A 14571-nucleotide genomic window follows, 5' to 3' on the forward strand; every position below is an offset into this window, starting at 1 on the left:
TTGTTTATGACACATTATAACAGTGTATTTATAATTGTATATTTTATCTAGTTTGTAGTCAGGACTTTCTTGTAAATACAAGGATGATAGCAATGAAACCTCCGGACTAAATTATTCAAAAGACTAGAAATGAAACCATGAATAATCTGGGTATAAACTGAAACAGTATGAACACTTTCTTTTGTCACTCTGGCACCTCCAAGCAGGTCATAATAACTAAAAACTACTGTTTTTAAGAAATGGCATAAATTGTGTTTTTACAGTTAACTCATTTTTATTTACAGTCTGTACAGTTTAATGCAATTACATTAAAGTCCAGTTAGAGTTGTTACAAAAAACACACACACAAATATCATTCAAATAACAACATGAGCCAGGGCTAACAAGAGAGGCATGGTATTAAAAAAATAAAAAGGGGCCGGGGGGAAAGGCTAGTCTTAAAGCAGAACTCAAATGTTTTACCTTAAACAGTTTGGATTGTCTGATGGTCATAATCCTACAATATATAGAATATGCTTCCACAGACAAACATTAGGTAAAACCTTTTTATTTCTTTAAATGAGCCAAGATAGGTCCCACTGAGATTTTAAAAAACTCATTTTCAGGGGACTCCTGGCCCCAGCGGGGGGCCTAGTGCACATGTTTTCAGAGGTAGGGGTAACCGAAGCAGAATATGCAAACTCCACTCAGAAAGTCCTCACAATCAAACCTTGGACTGTCTTACTGGGAGGCAAAAGAGCTAACCACTCTGTCCCCATGCGGCCCTGAAATCTATTGAGTTCAGCTTTGAGATCCCAGGATAACCAGAGAGGCAGGAAAATAACAGCTTGCTCAGAGGCACATCCATAAAAACACCAGGCTCCAGGACCCAGAGAGGATCACTGAGTGTGAGGTTGCTAGAGTCTCTCGACTGCGTTTCTCCATTGATCCCTTCTGTTTCTGTCCCCGGTTCTCAGGGGACGGGGTCTTGGGACCAGGGGGTGGAGGTTGAGTAGGAGGAGTCCTTCCATTGCTCTGTGAAACAGGAATTAAATAAAATATTGCTTTAATTAGTAGTAAAAAGTCAGGACACACCAAGCCAATAATTGTTTCAAGTTTTGAGTGACTTCTGAATAAAGTGAAGTCCTGATCTTTGACGATTCAACTTGATTAAGCAAACATTAAATGTCCTGCTGTCCATGTTATGGCCTACAACTGTGACGACCCTTGACATTAGCTTAAAGCCTTATGCAGATAGAAATGTAAGAGGTTGACCCTGCTGCCCCACTACAGCCTCTGGTATTACCATCAGTTTCCCATCCGTTTACGCCTTCTCAAGGTGATACAGCTCTTTTTTCTACATTTGTGAACAAAAACTTTTAACATTAGGATTGATTTTCCAAAAAAGGCTGCAGTATTTACAGTTACTCAAAATGGCTGAACATAATATGCATAGAATATCAGTCGGCTTGGTGTGTGCACATCGAGCAAAACAATCTTTAGGTCAGAAATGAAAGGTCCTGTACCTGGCTTTAATTTATTCTAGTTAAGATAAATGCCCATTACATAGTGTGGTAAAAGCTGCTAATTTAGAGAAAAAGAAAGAAAAAAGAAAGAAAACACAGTTAGACATAACCTAAGCATTTTACAAAGCTATTTGTTCAATAAGAAACATTTCGAGAGTCACTGCCGGGGAAATAAATGTAATTCCAATCGGTATTTTTGCTGATGTAAATCATGTAAAAACAATTACTATTCCAGACAGTTAAATCTCTGTCATGGTACATTATCGAGAGTGAAAAATGGGCTTGTGGATGGACATAGATGAGAACCATGAGGAAACAACTGTGTGAGATTATTCCTGGTGCAATATCAGAAAGGACTAAGTGGGAAGATCAATAGTTCAAACTAAAACAAGCTTCTTACTCATGGTTCATTATCAGGAACAGAACCTTTATCTCTACTTTGAACTGAGTTACCTTGTGCTCTTTGTCTGTGTGGACCACAGCTCCTCCTGCTGGATCTTCTGCGGGATCTTCTTTAGGAGTCTTTGGTTCAGGTTCAGGTCCTGCTTCTGGTCCAGTCTCTGGTGCGTTCTCTGGTCCAGTTTTCAAAGCAATCTCAGTTTTTTCAGGGGCTACAGTGCCCAATGGTTCTGGTGCAATGAACTCTGTTGCTGGAGGAGGTACCACTGCCTCTTGATTTGTGGTCTCCTCTGGATGGTCTGTATCCTGATCCGGATGCTGGTCTGTATCCTGATCCGGATGCTGGTCTGTATTCTCATCTGGATCTTGGTCTGGGCCATGACCAAGCTTCAGGACTGGCTCCGGATCTGGGAAGATAGTCGAGTCTGAGTCTTCTATGAGGTCTGAATCAGATGGCTCTTCATCTTCATCAGGAGCTGGAAGAAACAAGCACATTTACACTAAACCTGCAGGAGAATTCTCTCGGTGTAATTACATTATAAACTATTAAAATGACATGCCTTTATCTCTTCTGAAAATGAAAAATCAGGAAATCACTTATTTCATAGTGTCTTTGCAGAGCACTCAATAAATGTCATTATAATGGAAGTCGATGGGGGGAAATTGGGAAGTGGGAGAGAAAACCAAAACCTGTTTTTGCAAAAATAAAATAAACTCAAATGCTGTTGTTAATCTTTGACATGTCCAAGACTGTAATAAAATATAAAATTCTGCCTACACTGTTATTTTATATGAACAATTGGCAATTTTGTGTGACATTTTCACCACCTCTGGGACTTTGCATTATATTTACTATAAATATGATATAATGTTGGGCTTTCATTTTATTTTATTTTTTCAAATGTAGTATTTTTTGTCAGAACTGAAGTGGATTAATAGAGTTCGGAAATAAAGTGGAGTAAAAGGGGCCGACAGTAAAAGTGGGAGAACACGAAATCCTGCTGCTGCAAAAACAAAGACTGTCCAAGACTGTAATAAAAGGTAAGAATAAATTCAGCCTATAATCAACCCTATAGAAATGATAAATTCTTGTTTTTAAATCTAGCATTTTTAGTTAGAACAAATATGGATTAACAAAATTAATTCTACTAAATGTTTACAGTTTCCAGAAAACGTAGATTCAAAGGTACATTTGGATAGCAAATGTTTTAATCCTATATGTAACAAATCATCCAAATATCTCTAACATTGTGGAAAGTATGGGCAAATTAAGTTTGAAAAAAGATTTCCTTTTGTAAAACTATCTAACACAGTGGTGCCTAAAGTGGGGTCCGGTAACCAAACTTGGCAATCCAGGGGGTCTAATTTTATTAAGCTGCATCTATTTTGACTCATTGTTACACAAAAAGACTGTCAGGAGATCAGGCAGTCCAAACCAGTCTATCCCTCTTAGAAGTACAATAACTGAAGACAATTCAATCACAAAGTTTGTACATGTAAAACATAGGTTTGGCCCTCGACACATATTAATTTTAGCCCTGACAGTTCACAAGGCTTGATTCAGTCATTCACAGATCACAATGAGGTCAACGACCAAAACAATTTCAGTAAGAGTTCAGACTTTGATGATGATGATGATGATATATATATATATATATATATATATATATATATATATATATATATATATATATATATATATATATATATATATATATATATATATATATATATATATATTTCTTTTAAATAGCACTTGCATGAATTTGTTTACAGTCTTACTGTCTTACAGTTTGTCCTCTCTTCATTCATTAACTTTACAATAAAAAGCAATGTTTATTTATCTATTAATTATTTATATTTTTTTGCTGGAGTTCATGCTGCCTGCAGAATGCTTAATGGTTAGATAGGTTCATTACTTGATGCACTGCCTTGTTCCATAACAACAAAGACTGTTATAATGTTTAATTAATCCAATATTCCTACCGCAGAGGTTGTTCTCACAGGTTTGAAGATTCGCTGGACACTGAGAGCACCAATCTCCCTCCACATAGGGGCGCTCATCATCGTAGTTCCCACTGAAAGTATGTGAGCAGACACACATAAGTAGAACGTTTCTATGCCCAACTATCTAATCATTGTAAGAGGAAGTACTATTTTCAAGATGATAAAATGAACACTTAGTAGACAGTTATCTTACGCGGGAAAGTAGTTGCAAACGAGGAACTGGGTAGGGTCAGTCCAGTCCAGCCCCTCCATTTGAGCACAGAGATGCACTGCACAGCCAACTCTGTGCGTGTCTGCCCACACCATCTAAAAAGACAATACCAAAACAAAAATAAAACAACATCCAGGAAATCAGGGTGCTTGAGGTAGATCTCCAGCCCCTTGCAACTCTTCTTATGAGCATAAAAGGTAGATAACCTCATTCTTTAGGCTGAGAACAAGGCCTGAGCGAGATCAATACCTCATCATTTGAGCATTTGCAGCCCTATAATAAGGAGTGTCCACACATTCAGAGTAATTAATATAGTCTATAGTTGTGCTATCTTTTGGTCTGGATGAGCCACAGGCGTCTGTAATAGAACACTTCCCCCTCCCTCCACAACATGAAAATGGTTTGTTTTTTGTTGTTTCATGTTTAAAAAATAAATAGCAAAAAACAAACAAAAATGTGTTTTTAGCCCGCGTACTATCTTTGAGGGTGGAACAAAGGTTAAGTCCAGAGAAAGTCCAGTTGGTCAGAAAACTGGTTCAAGTCCTGATTCAGACCTGGGTGTAGTGTCCACACATCTTATCTTCTTCACAGCTGTTGTTGTAGTAATTATAATCCACTCTTTCTGCACAAAAAAAGAGAATTAGACACCATTTCAACAACACTGCAGCACATCTGTCTACATCTGAACCAGTCCATGGGATTCCATCAGAGGCCTGCAAACCTGCTCTGACCTAGGAACCACTTCTCCAGAGCCCTCTCCAGATCCAGTTTTCCGGTGCCGGCAAACAGGTTCTCCCCAGTGTCCTCCAGGTCAGGGTTGTGGTTCCACTCACATTTGGCAGCATATCCTTCAGCCAAAAGTTTCAAGTTCCCGTCCCACCTCTGTGAAAGACAAGAAGAGACTTAAAAACACAGTCGGTAGAGACATTTGCCTATTTACCCAAAAGCTGGAAGTTCAATCTCTGGCTTTTTTGTTGTGTCCTTGAGCAAGAGACACTTTTTGATTGTAATGTCCAGAGAATGCAGATGGAGATCTTTGAAAACCCTCTTACTCAAGTAGGAGGGGGCACCGGGGTCACAATTACACAAAAGTTTATAAACTAAGATCATCCCATGTATGAACCTCCTGGCGCCCAGAAAGGCCACCCAGGCCTGGCACAGAGGTCACAATGGTGTGTGAGCCGGCCGCAAATATCCTCTGTTGAAAAATACCATAAGTTTTATCTGAATTCATTCGTTATTATAAATAGAGAATAAAATAGGGCCTAGAGGTAGTCCTTTGGGCACATTCAAAAAAGAAGAAGCCATTGCCATTTTACACATTGTGATGTAACAGATAATAAACTAAACAAAGACACAACTTTGGTTTGATTCTGGTTTCGACAATTTGCTACATGTCCTTCCCTCTCGCATTCCAATTTGACATTACACTGTCCTGTCCAACAAAACCTATGCACCAAAAATCCTTACCAAAAGGAAAAAAGAAAATACATATTTTATTTTAGTGTACAGCACTTTGGTCAACTTGTTTTTTTAATAGTATAAATAAAGTTAGACTGGATTGGATATGAAAAATAATGGTACAGATTTCAATATCTCAGCCTGGTTCATCATGAACATACCGATAATACATGCAGAAATTAACACAATCTGTTCAAGTCAGTTGGATAGTAACTCTCTCTGGTGGACACAACAAATACTGTGAACTCTCTGGAGCGTTCCAAGCTCTACAAGAGGTGAATGACAAAAATATCAAAGACACATAAGATAAGATAAGATAAGATATTCCTTTATTGTCCCACATGGGGAAATTTCATTGGTGCAACGCAGGTAGATTATAGTTATTCCCAATTTTAGCCCATCTTTGATTTAGTTCAATCATTTCCCTCATTAAGAGAGAGAGATTATGTTTCATTCAGAGGTCCATCTAAGAACTTTGCACTCAGCTCTACAGTTATGAAACTGTGATGTCACCACTTTATTCAGTTTGAGTTAAATTTCCCAAAAACATCTGGGGCCACTCCCAAACCCTCTGAGAGCATCTGATCTCACTCCCAGACTACAATGCACTCTCACCACAAACATCAGGACTGGACAATAGGCTCAAGAAAAGGTTTTGCAGCAGGTAAACACTGAGGGCTCCTGGTTTAAATCCCAGCCTGGCTCCGGGTGACTTCTGGCCCCTGACGTTGGTGCACCTCATCACTGCCTCTGTCAATTAACTCACACTTCAAAAAAAAAAAAGTACACATTTTGCATCTTGTCCTGAGTGTGTTTCATTCCAGAGCATCTTTGTCTGAATCAGGTTTTTGGATCCTGGTTGTGGACACAGTTCTGGACACGGCTCTTGTGCTGGGTCTGGATCTAGTTTTGGTCCTGGACAGCTTTAGGTGGAGTCCGCTGAATAGAATGTCATTTAACGAACAGCTCCATGTGGTTCCCATTACAGTCTGGAGGGACCCTACACGTGCTCAAAGTGATGTCATAAGTGCACGATCCGCCTAGCAACAGACGACGCCCTCCATAAACAATAAAATATTAAAGTTTAAACTAGGATTAAAGGAGTAAACCAGGACTAAACTTTGGTCAGCCCAAAGTGTTTTCATTCTTTGCCTTGGGTAGACGGTGGTCCCTCCAGGCGCTAAACAATCACACACTTTTACACTAGCAAGTTAAAACAAGCTGGATTCCAACCCCAAACTCTGCTTTCATACAGTTATTGAACTTATTTTGCGAAAAGTGTAAGCGTAAAACGATTCCAGTCCGAAGTGGAGAAATGCGATAGGACAAATGCAGTTCTGGTCCGGACTGGTTTAGTCTCTGTCCTGAATAAATAATGTGTTGTTGTGCCTCTGACTCAGGCCCTCAGACTGATAGAGACTCTTATACAGACTTACGCCAAATATTTAAGTGTGATAAATCCAATTATCTAATCAGACCCACACTTACTCATGTCTCTCATGCAACACTGCAGGATCTGTTTTAATTCATATAGATATTCATGGGTTTTCACAGATTTTTGCTTCTTGGATTTATATTATTTGAGTAAAAATCTGAACTTTAAACCTTCAACCAGATTAAAAGTGAATCCCCCATTTTTTTTTTTTATAACTTTTTCTATACACCTCATTTCATAAGACATATATACGTAGATGGAAGTTAGTGTTCCTTGGTTAGGTTTGGGAGGGGCTGTGCAAATTATACATTTTAATTGAGATTTAATCATTTCAAATAGTTAATGATCAGTTTCGGTCTTTTTAATCAAGCAAATCCTCTGTCAATTTAGAGCAGAGTTAAGTTAAGGTGAAGGTACACTTTATTACTCCTTTGTGAGGGTTCATTCATGTGATCCTTCAGTGCCGCTGGGGCAACTCGTCAGGAGCAGAGGCCGCACAGGACCCACATCCACAGCTTGAGCTCAGTTTATGTTGAGGAAATTAAAACTGAAAGCTATTTTATGTGTTTTTCATAATATGTGTCCTGGTTCATAGAGGTCTGTAAGCACAATGTCCACTCACATCAGAGAAGATCCCCCACTGTACTGACCGCTCTGTGCATTACAGAACAGTTTAGGGGCCACACCATACACCCAATACACCATAGTAATATTTGTATAAAATTGCTTAAATTGTTCGTAAAACCATATATAAAAAGACAATGTTGTTAACATTGTCAACATAAAATATGTATCTATTTATTTATGTATGTATGTATTTTTAGTTAGATAATCTAAAGCAAATGCCATGTAATTTAAATTATTATTAAATACAACATACAAGTTTATTTTTGGTAGATTATTCTATCATGGTGCAGTGACCTCTAAAACACACTGTGTAGGACTGTCATAACTTAACATTTACAAATAATAAACTTATTTGCACAGAGTGTGTCGTGGGGCTCATGTTTAAGACCGAAGGCACTGGGATGAACCACTCCTTAGAATATAGATACAAATCAGTTCAATTGTGCGTGTTATATATCGAAAGTGAATAATTATGATATTATACTTATAGTCCACAGACAGATGCGTAAGAAACCATTAAGAACATTGACAATAACTGTCTGTATGATGTAGCTCAGACACATATGCAGATTAATATTGATCATTTTAACTGCAAATATCACCCTGACAGATAATAGTAATTCTGTGTATTTGAGCGTTGCGTTTTTTTTTTGCATTTAATACTTACTAAAGGTAACATGGCCGAGGCGCTGGGTTGGACCACACCTCTGTAGCGGTTGTGAAGCTCCACTAGAAGTTCCTCTTGATCCTCATTCAGAGTCCCCTCCACAGACACAAGCGATCCTAGAAGAACCAGGACCAGAACTATGGACTGGACCTGGACTATAGACCTTCCTGGTACTGGAACTTTATACCTGTGAGAGAGAAGTTCATCCTGGCCCAGTTCTGCTTTCAGATCTGGTTCTGTTCTAGTCCTAGTGCAGGCGGATCTCCTCTGGACCCCCAGAGCCTTACAGAAGAGCATCCTCAGAAATGTAGTCCACAATCTCCAGAAGTGAGTCCAAATCTGAGAGAAGCCTGGTCCTGGGGCTGGATCCTGTAAATCCTCTTTGGTCCTAAAGTAAATCCTGTTCTAGAGAGTCTTGATTAGTCCCGTCTCTTCTGAACTTACTCTGGACCGGGTTCTATCCCTGAACCTGCTGGAACCTCTTTCTTAGTTGTTATCTGTTCTGAGCCTGGCCTTGCTCTGGATCTGGTCTGGACATGGATTTGTGGGACCCTGCTCTTGGTTCTGGTCCAGTTCTGTTGCAACCTCAGGATCCTCCCTGTCTCTCTCTCTCCCTCATTCTCTCTCCTGATCAGTTTGGTTCACACCCAGTTCCCTCTGAGCTGGGTGCTGCAAGTATCAAACTCAACACATGTTTGATTTGGCTCTGTTCAATTGTCTTTCCTTCTTCCACATTTTGAGCACCTCTAATTCCCTCTCGTCCAATCTCAGCACGAGTCATGAACGCTGATAAAGAGAAACTTGTGTCTGAAGTAAGCACCAACTGTACGTTCCAGGTGTTTTTGCTAAATTTATTATGTGTTCTTTTACGAATATCTGATCCTCATGTCTTTATTTCCTCTCCGTGAAATCGTTTCCAGTCCTCTGCGTCTCATTCGGGCTCAGTTTGTCTTTGGAAGGTGCAGTTTCAGCTCGAGTTTCTGTAACAACACAGTGTAACAATTCATATCTGCTGATGGGAAACACGCTCCCCCTCAAAACAGCCTCAACTAATGTATCTTTACCCTCAACTTCTTCACTCCTATAAAGAGTACCTCCACACTCCTCTACTTTGAGTGCACACTACATTCTTCAGTTCTCCCCACTCTCTTTCTCTTTCTCTCTGTCTCTATCTGCAGTCCGACCCCCCTGACCCACACACTCGGCCGCACGCACACACATCCCCTCTCGTGGAGTCAGTTTCTCCCAATCTCTGCCTGGTACCACCCAATTTTTTTTTTCTCTCAACTCTCTCACCAAAGGCTCTTTTGTTTTTCTGTTTTTGTGTTTTCAGGCTTGTGAATGGGCACATTTCAGTCATCCTCCCTTTCTCAAAAACATCCGATAAAAGAAATCACATCAAGGAAAGCAGTGAGATATATTATTATATTATTCTGCAGATGCTGAATCGTCCGAGATATTTGAGTCACATCATTGTGCGTCGAGACAGTGTAATCCCTTGTTTGTTCAGGAGTTGTCATTTTCTGTACTTTTTGTGAGTTGTGAAAGCGCATGTATTCCATCAGTAAACAGACTGGCACATATTTTGGACCCTCACTTTTCAGAAGAATGTTTTGGAGATTGGGAGCTCAATATATGGATGCAGAGCAGCTGACGGCAGGCTTAGGCTGCATGTGTGGGAATCAGAAGTACTTTGATGATGTCCTTCACTGGATCTTCTGGGCAAACAAAAAACCTCATGGTTTGTTCTCAGATGTCCTGGTCCCTGCTCCATTTGGCAAACAATGTGTGAAGTTCAAGCGGAAAGGAAGAACATAAATTATTGGAAAAATCCCCCCCTAAAAAAACAAAAACAATCAAACAACAACAACAACATAAAAACTAAAAAAACATGTTAAAAATGTGTGGAAAAAATGAGAATTAAATAAATAAGCCACACCGCAGACAAACAAATCCTAAATACTGTCTTTGTTTAGTCTGAGATAGACCCACTACAAACTGGGTCCACTACAGCAAAGGTTTACAGGACTTTGTGGGGATTTTGTTCATCTCATTGTTCACAGTTATGAGTTTATGGGTTAGTATAGTAGAAAAACATACTATAGTTATTATAGTAATGATTATTTTGTATTATTATACTGTATGTGTTTTAAGTGTGTATCACATAAGTATGCATGTGTGCCTTGTGTGAATAGGTATTTATCACATTGCGAATAAGAAAGAGGTCCTTATTGCATAAATCCTTCAATAATAGATCAACAGCATTGAGATATGAGTAAAATCGGTTAAGGTTAGAGTTCATGTTGAGTTTAAACAAGTACAAGATGTGCAATATGGTGCTCAGGTATGTTTGTTTAGCTTTGTTGAATAGTCATCACAGTTGTACCACATATGTATTGTATATCCTTGTTTTATATTGCATTGCATTGTATTGTGTTTGTAATGTGATCCTGAGCAACTGAAGGGAGTTGTTCGACATGACTCATGCATTCTACCACTCTGCACTCACTCAGACATACACATGTACTTACACCAACATCAGACCAAATACCTCAGACACCACCACAACAAAAACAACAACAACAACACCAACACCAACACCATCACCATACTCTCAGACGAAGAAAACGTTTGCTTCATGTTCAGTTTACAAACAATACATTTACGTGCAAAGGATTTGACCAACAAAAACTCCGAGCTGCTCAGCAAGCTGTGAGATAATGATGATCTGTCACTGTGTCCCAGTTTCAGTGCTGATATTTACTGATCCATGTTGCTATTTAGTATTTCAACCTTTTTACATTTTATATTATGAACATTATAATGAACAATCTAGATCATTTGTCAAAAGGTGGTATATCTTAAACGATAAGCCTGGATAAGAAATGTTTCATAGAGTTAAGTAATATTACACTATAGACATCTATGGAAGAACATTGTGCTACCCCTCCTCTCCCGTTCCCTCTGCTGTTCCAGAAGAAGATTGCTGTGTGTTTACCTGCAGTTTATTGCAGGTATATGAAGTTGCCTGACTTTCCCTGATGAAGGTACGTGCGTGGGATTTTAATTAAGTAAGCTATACGCTAATTATTATTATTATGCTATAAATGCATCGTAAACAGACACTTCTGTCCTCTGTGTGGGAGAATGTAGCTGGTCATAAAAAGGCTCGGACGTCACATGACTTTAAAGTTAATTTCAAAACTATATTAATTCGCTGTTGATAAAAAAAAAAATCTTTAGAAGTTCAGAGCTAGAATCTTCTTGACAGTTAGCCTGGTCCTGACCAGATTTATACCTGAGTGCTTGTTACGACAACTCAGAACTAACTCTGGTTATCCAGATTGGTGGAACGGAATTGAGAATTAGATGAGCCTGGATTGCCCAAAAAAGACAGGCTTTGGCTTGATCTCGCTTCATGGACTCATCTTTCCATGTCTTTACCATGTCATTGTCATGAAGGGAACGACACTTGGATTGAAAGCAAATTACCTCAGAAAACCTTAATTTGTCAGACATTGGGAAAGTTCTCCAGTTACAATGCACAGTTCAAGAACAGCAGGAGGGTATAAATATGCAAACAAAAATTTAGATAAATATTGTAACTATTGAAAATAGAATCTAACACAAAACTGTCCAAGTAGAGGAAAGGAAGTGAGCATTACCGCAAATTGGCACCCATTAACTTTCTATTGAAACATCTGCTCCTCTTTCTCTGTAACTGTTGCTATCAAACGTGTCATTCTGGACTTAAAACCTTTACATGATCCTGGTGTTTCTAATCCACTATTGCAAATCAAGATATGAACAAAAATAACTTATAAATCAGGTGCTTTCTTTCCCTGAGGTTTGCTCCAAATCAATGGATATGATTATGAGATACGTGGAGATAGGGTAGTTTCTTAGCAATGATACTGAAATCAAGGACATGAATCCATATAAAATACACAATAGTTATGATTTAACAACCATTTAGGGCCTTAATTTTGTTAAATTCTAAAAACTGTCAGAAAAGTGTATCAGTTAAGTGCAAATTGTCTTGTGTTTTCAATGACACGTCGCATATTGATGACATCACAGAGAGATTCAGTTTTAGTACCCGGCTCTACTTCCTGTAATTTTAAACTCTTATTTTTCAAAATGTCTTCACAAACTGCAGCTTAATAGAAGTAAAACTATTATAAATGTTTTAATATACACAAGTGCTGTCCTACCATACTAAGTCATCATTAGAAAAAGAGGAGAACCTGTCACATAGACTTAAAAGGAAGTAGTTATGAACATAATGAAAAATTTGCACCTGCATCAAATAGAAGCCATCAGCTATACAGGGGTTTGAGGTTCCCTATATTTTCCTTGTTGCTCCAATTTCAGTTTCCTTCTAAATTTGAACAGAGATGGATCATAACACAAAAATCATTGATCATCATTTTTTGCCACCTGCCACCACATTAATTGTGTCCCTCCTTCTTTCTGCTTGTATCATTTTACAGGGAGCTGCCGACCTCAATACCCGGAGTATATAAACATTGAGTGTAATGTTGTGCCGAAGGTTCCTGTACAGGCCTTACTGGCAGATGAAGGTTGAGTCATAAAATCTGTTCTTCTGACATGGAAAGAGACAATCAAAACATATAAACTAAACAAATCTTAAACTGTTTGGCCTATGATCAAAGTTTTAAGCCAAACACCAAGCACCAACCTGAGATTTAAGGTCAGAATAATAAAAGTTATAAACTTTTTATAAACTTTTTTATTTATTTTGTATTTTCTTTTACCAGATTGTAAAAGAAATATTACACAGGGAAATGCTAAATGTTGGACAAATTGTTGTTGTCAGGAGGCACACCATAATATTGTGTTCTGGGAGTCCCATTGCACAAAAATATTGGACAGAAATTCACATTGGCATTGCAGACTATTTTTGACACCACCATCCCACTCAATTTCAGAACTATGTATTTGGGCATCAAAAGCCCTGCCATGGACGTAATGGATAGCAGATATCTTTGGAACACACTTCTGGCAATGGGGGAAGAGGCCATCGCATTTGTACAAATCTGACAGATAATGAACAAAATGTGTTTTATTTTGGACTTTGTGTGCCTAAACATTATTTTCTATGGATGCCTGACTTTCCTATTGTTTTCATTTTGACCTCGGTCGTTCTCTTTGGTCCTGTCTGTTTGTTTTTGTTTTTGATGTTTTTTAAAATTTTGATTACATTATTTTTATTTAAATTATCATTAAAAAATCCCTTTGATGAATCCAGTACTGTGCTGACTATCCTGCTGCGTGACTTAAGTTGGACAAAAACCGATAGATAAAGCACTTATACAACAACTTATTTTTGAATTGGAACACCTCCGGATCAACGCTCCGGATCCTTTGCCTCACTCTGGTGGTGGCACACTACTCAATGATAATAATAATAATAATAATATTATTAATAATAATAATAATTCATAATAACAATGATAATAATAAATAATAATAATAATAATGATTTAGTAAAAAAAAAAAAAGTCATTCTCATTGACTGTATTTTACGCATGCGCACTGCGTCAATGGAGTGTGGCTGCAGTTAAAGGTACAGCTGTCTTTTCTCTTTATTTTTTCGGTGTTTTCGATTGTTTCTGTTCTATATTCAGTTCCAGTTGTTAGCTGGCCTTCACGGTGCCTACATCAGCCATTGAAAACACATTTATATGCTTTAAATGTAGCTATAATACGCTGCTTATTCGACTTTGCTGCGGATAGCCATTAGCATTTTAGCCCTTACATTCTGATTCAAATAAATGCCTACAAGTCTTATGTTTAATACGTTTTCAACGTGTTTTCTCGTGCTAACAATTCATAAAAATGCGCTCATCTAAACGCCATAATGCATTTTGTTCATACCATTTGTTTTTGGAGCCAAATGGCCGTAAAGATTATAAAACAGTGTTAGCATTAGCTCCTGTCAAACTCCATTTTAACAAACAGCTGACACAGCCAATAACAACTCCATTCAGAACCATCTTGGCCAATCACCAGCCACGACATGGACACGCTGAAGTTTTGTGGGCGGGACTTTTATTTCTACAGATAAGCAAATGACCCAGTGTGTAGCAGCCATAAGACCATATACCTTCATTACATACATTCATATTAAAGCATATAATAGCGCACTTAAGTTCACTGTCATTCACTATGTCGCTAGCATTTTTCGCTCTCTCGATAATGCACAATGACAGAATCAACAGGCACTTGTTTTCCC

General features: G+C 38.3%; 2 protein-coding genes across 3 annotated transcripts in view; one reads left to right on the top strand and one right to left on the bottom strand.

Annotated features, from left to right (window-relative positions):
• Nucleotides 1–249: 249 nt before the first annotated feature.
• On the bottom strand, nucleotides 250–8984 carry LOC140363115 (uncharacterized). Its single transcript, XM_072449454.1, has 7 exons — nucleotides 8313–8984; nucleotides 4854–5004; nucleotides 4677–4744; nucleotides 4105–4217; nucleotides 3891–3982; nucleotides 1959–2380; nucleotides 250–1014 (listed from the first exon to the last, which is right to left on the bottom strand). Exons 1-7 carry the CDS (start codon nucleotides 8607–8609, stop codon nucleotides 832–834), a joined length of 1326 nt encoding a protein of 441 aa, XP_072305555.1. The 5' UTR covers nucleotides 8610–8984; the 3' UTR covers nucleotides 250–831.
• Nucleotides 8985–13859: 4875 nt separating this feature from the next.
• Nucleotides 13860–14571, top strand: part of LOC140363116 (PHD finger protein 20-like) — a 7951-nt gene continuing 7239 nt past the window's right edge. For both annotated transcript variants that reach the window (XM_072449455.1, XM_072449456.1), the window contains exon 1: nucleotides 13860–13902. The gene's annotated coding sequence lies outside the window, so the exon portion shown is untranslated. The remainder of the gene's footprint in view (nucleotides 13903–14571) is intronic.

Source organism: Eucyclogobius newberryi, unplaced genomic scaffold, assembly GCF_026437365.1.
Source record: "Eucyclogobius newberryi isolate DKJ021-1_F unplaced genomic scaffold, fEucNew1.0.hap1 SCAF_17, whole genome shotgun sequence".
In the NCBI taxonomy this organism is placed as follows: domain Eukaryota; kingdom Metazoa; phylum Chordata; class Actinopteri; order Gobiiformes; family Gobiidae; genus Eucyclogobius; species Eucyclogobius newberryi.

What these genes read in the sequence shown, in the direction of transcription:
- LOC140363115 (XM_072449454.1), bottom strand. Translation starts at nt 8,609, where the DNA reads ATGCTCTTCTGTAAGGCTCTGGGGGTCCAGAGGAGATCCGCCTGCACT. An exon ending in TCTGGAGAAGTGGTTCCTAG is followed by an intron (nt 4,745 to 4,853) that starts GTCAGAGCAGGT and finishes TTTTTTGTGCAG; the next exon opens with AAAGAGTGGATTATAATTAC. An exon ending in CTGTGAGAACAACCTCTGCG is followed by an intron (nt 2,381 to 3,890) that starts GTAGGAATATTG and finishes TGTTTCTTCCAG; the next exon opens with CTCCTGATGAAGATGAAGAG.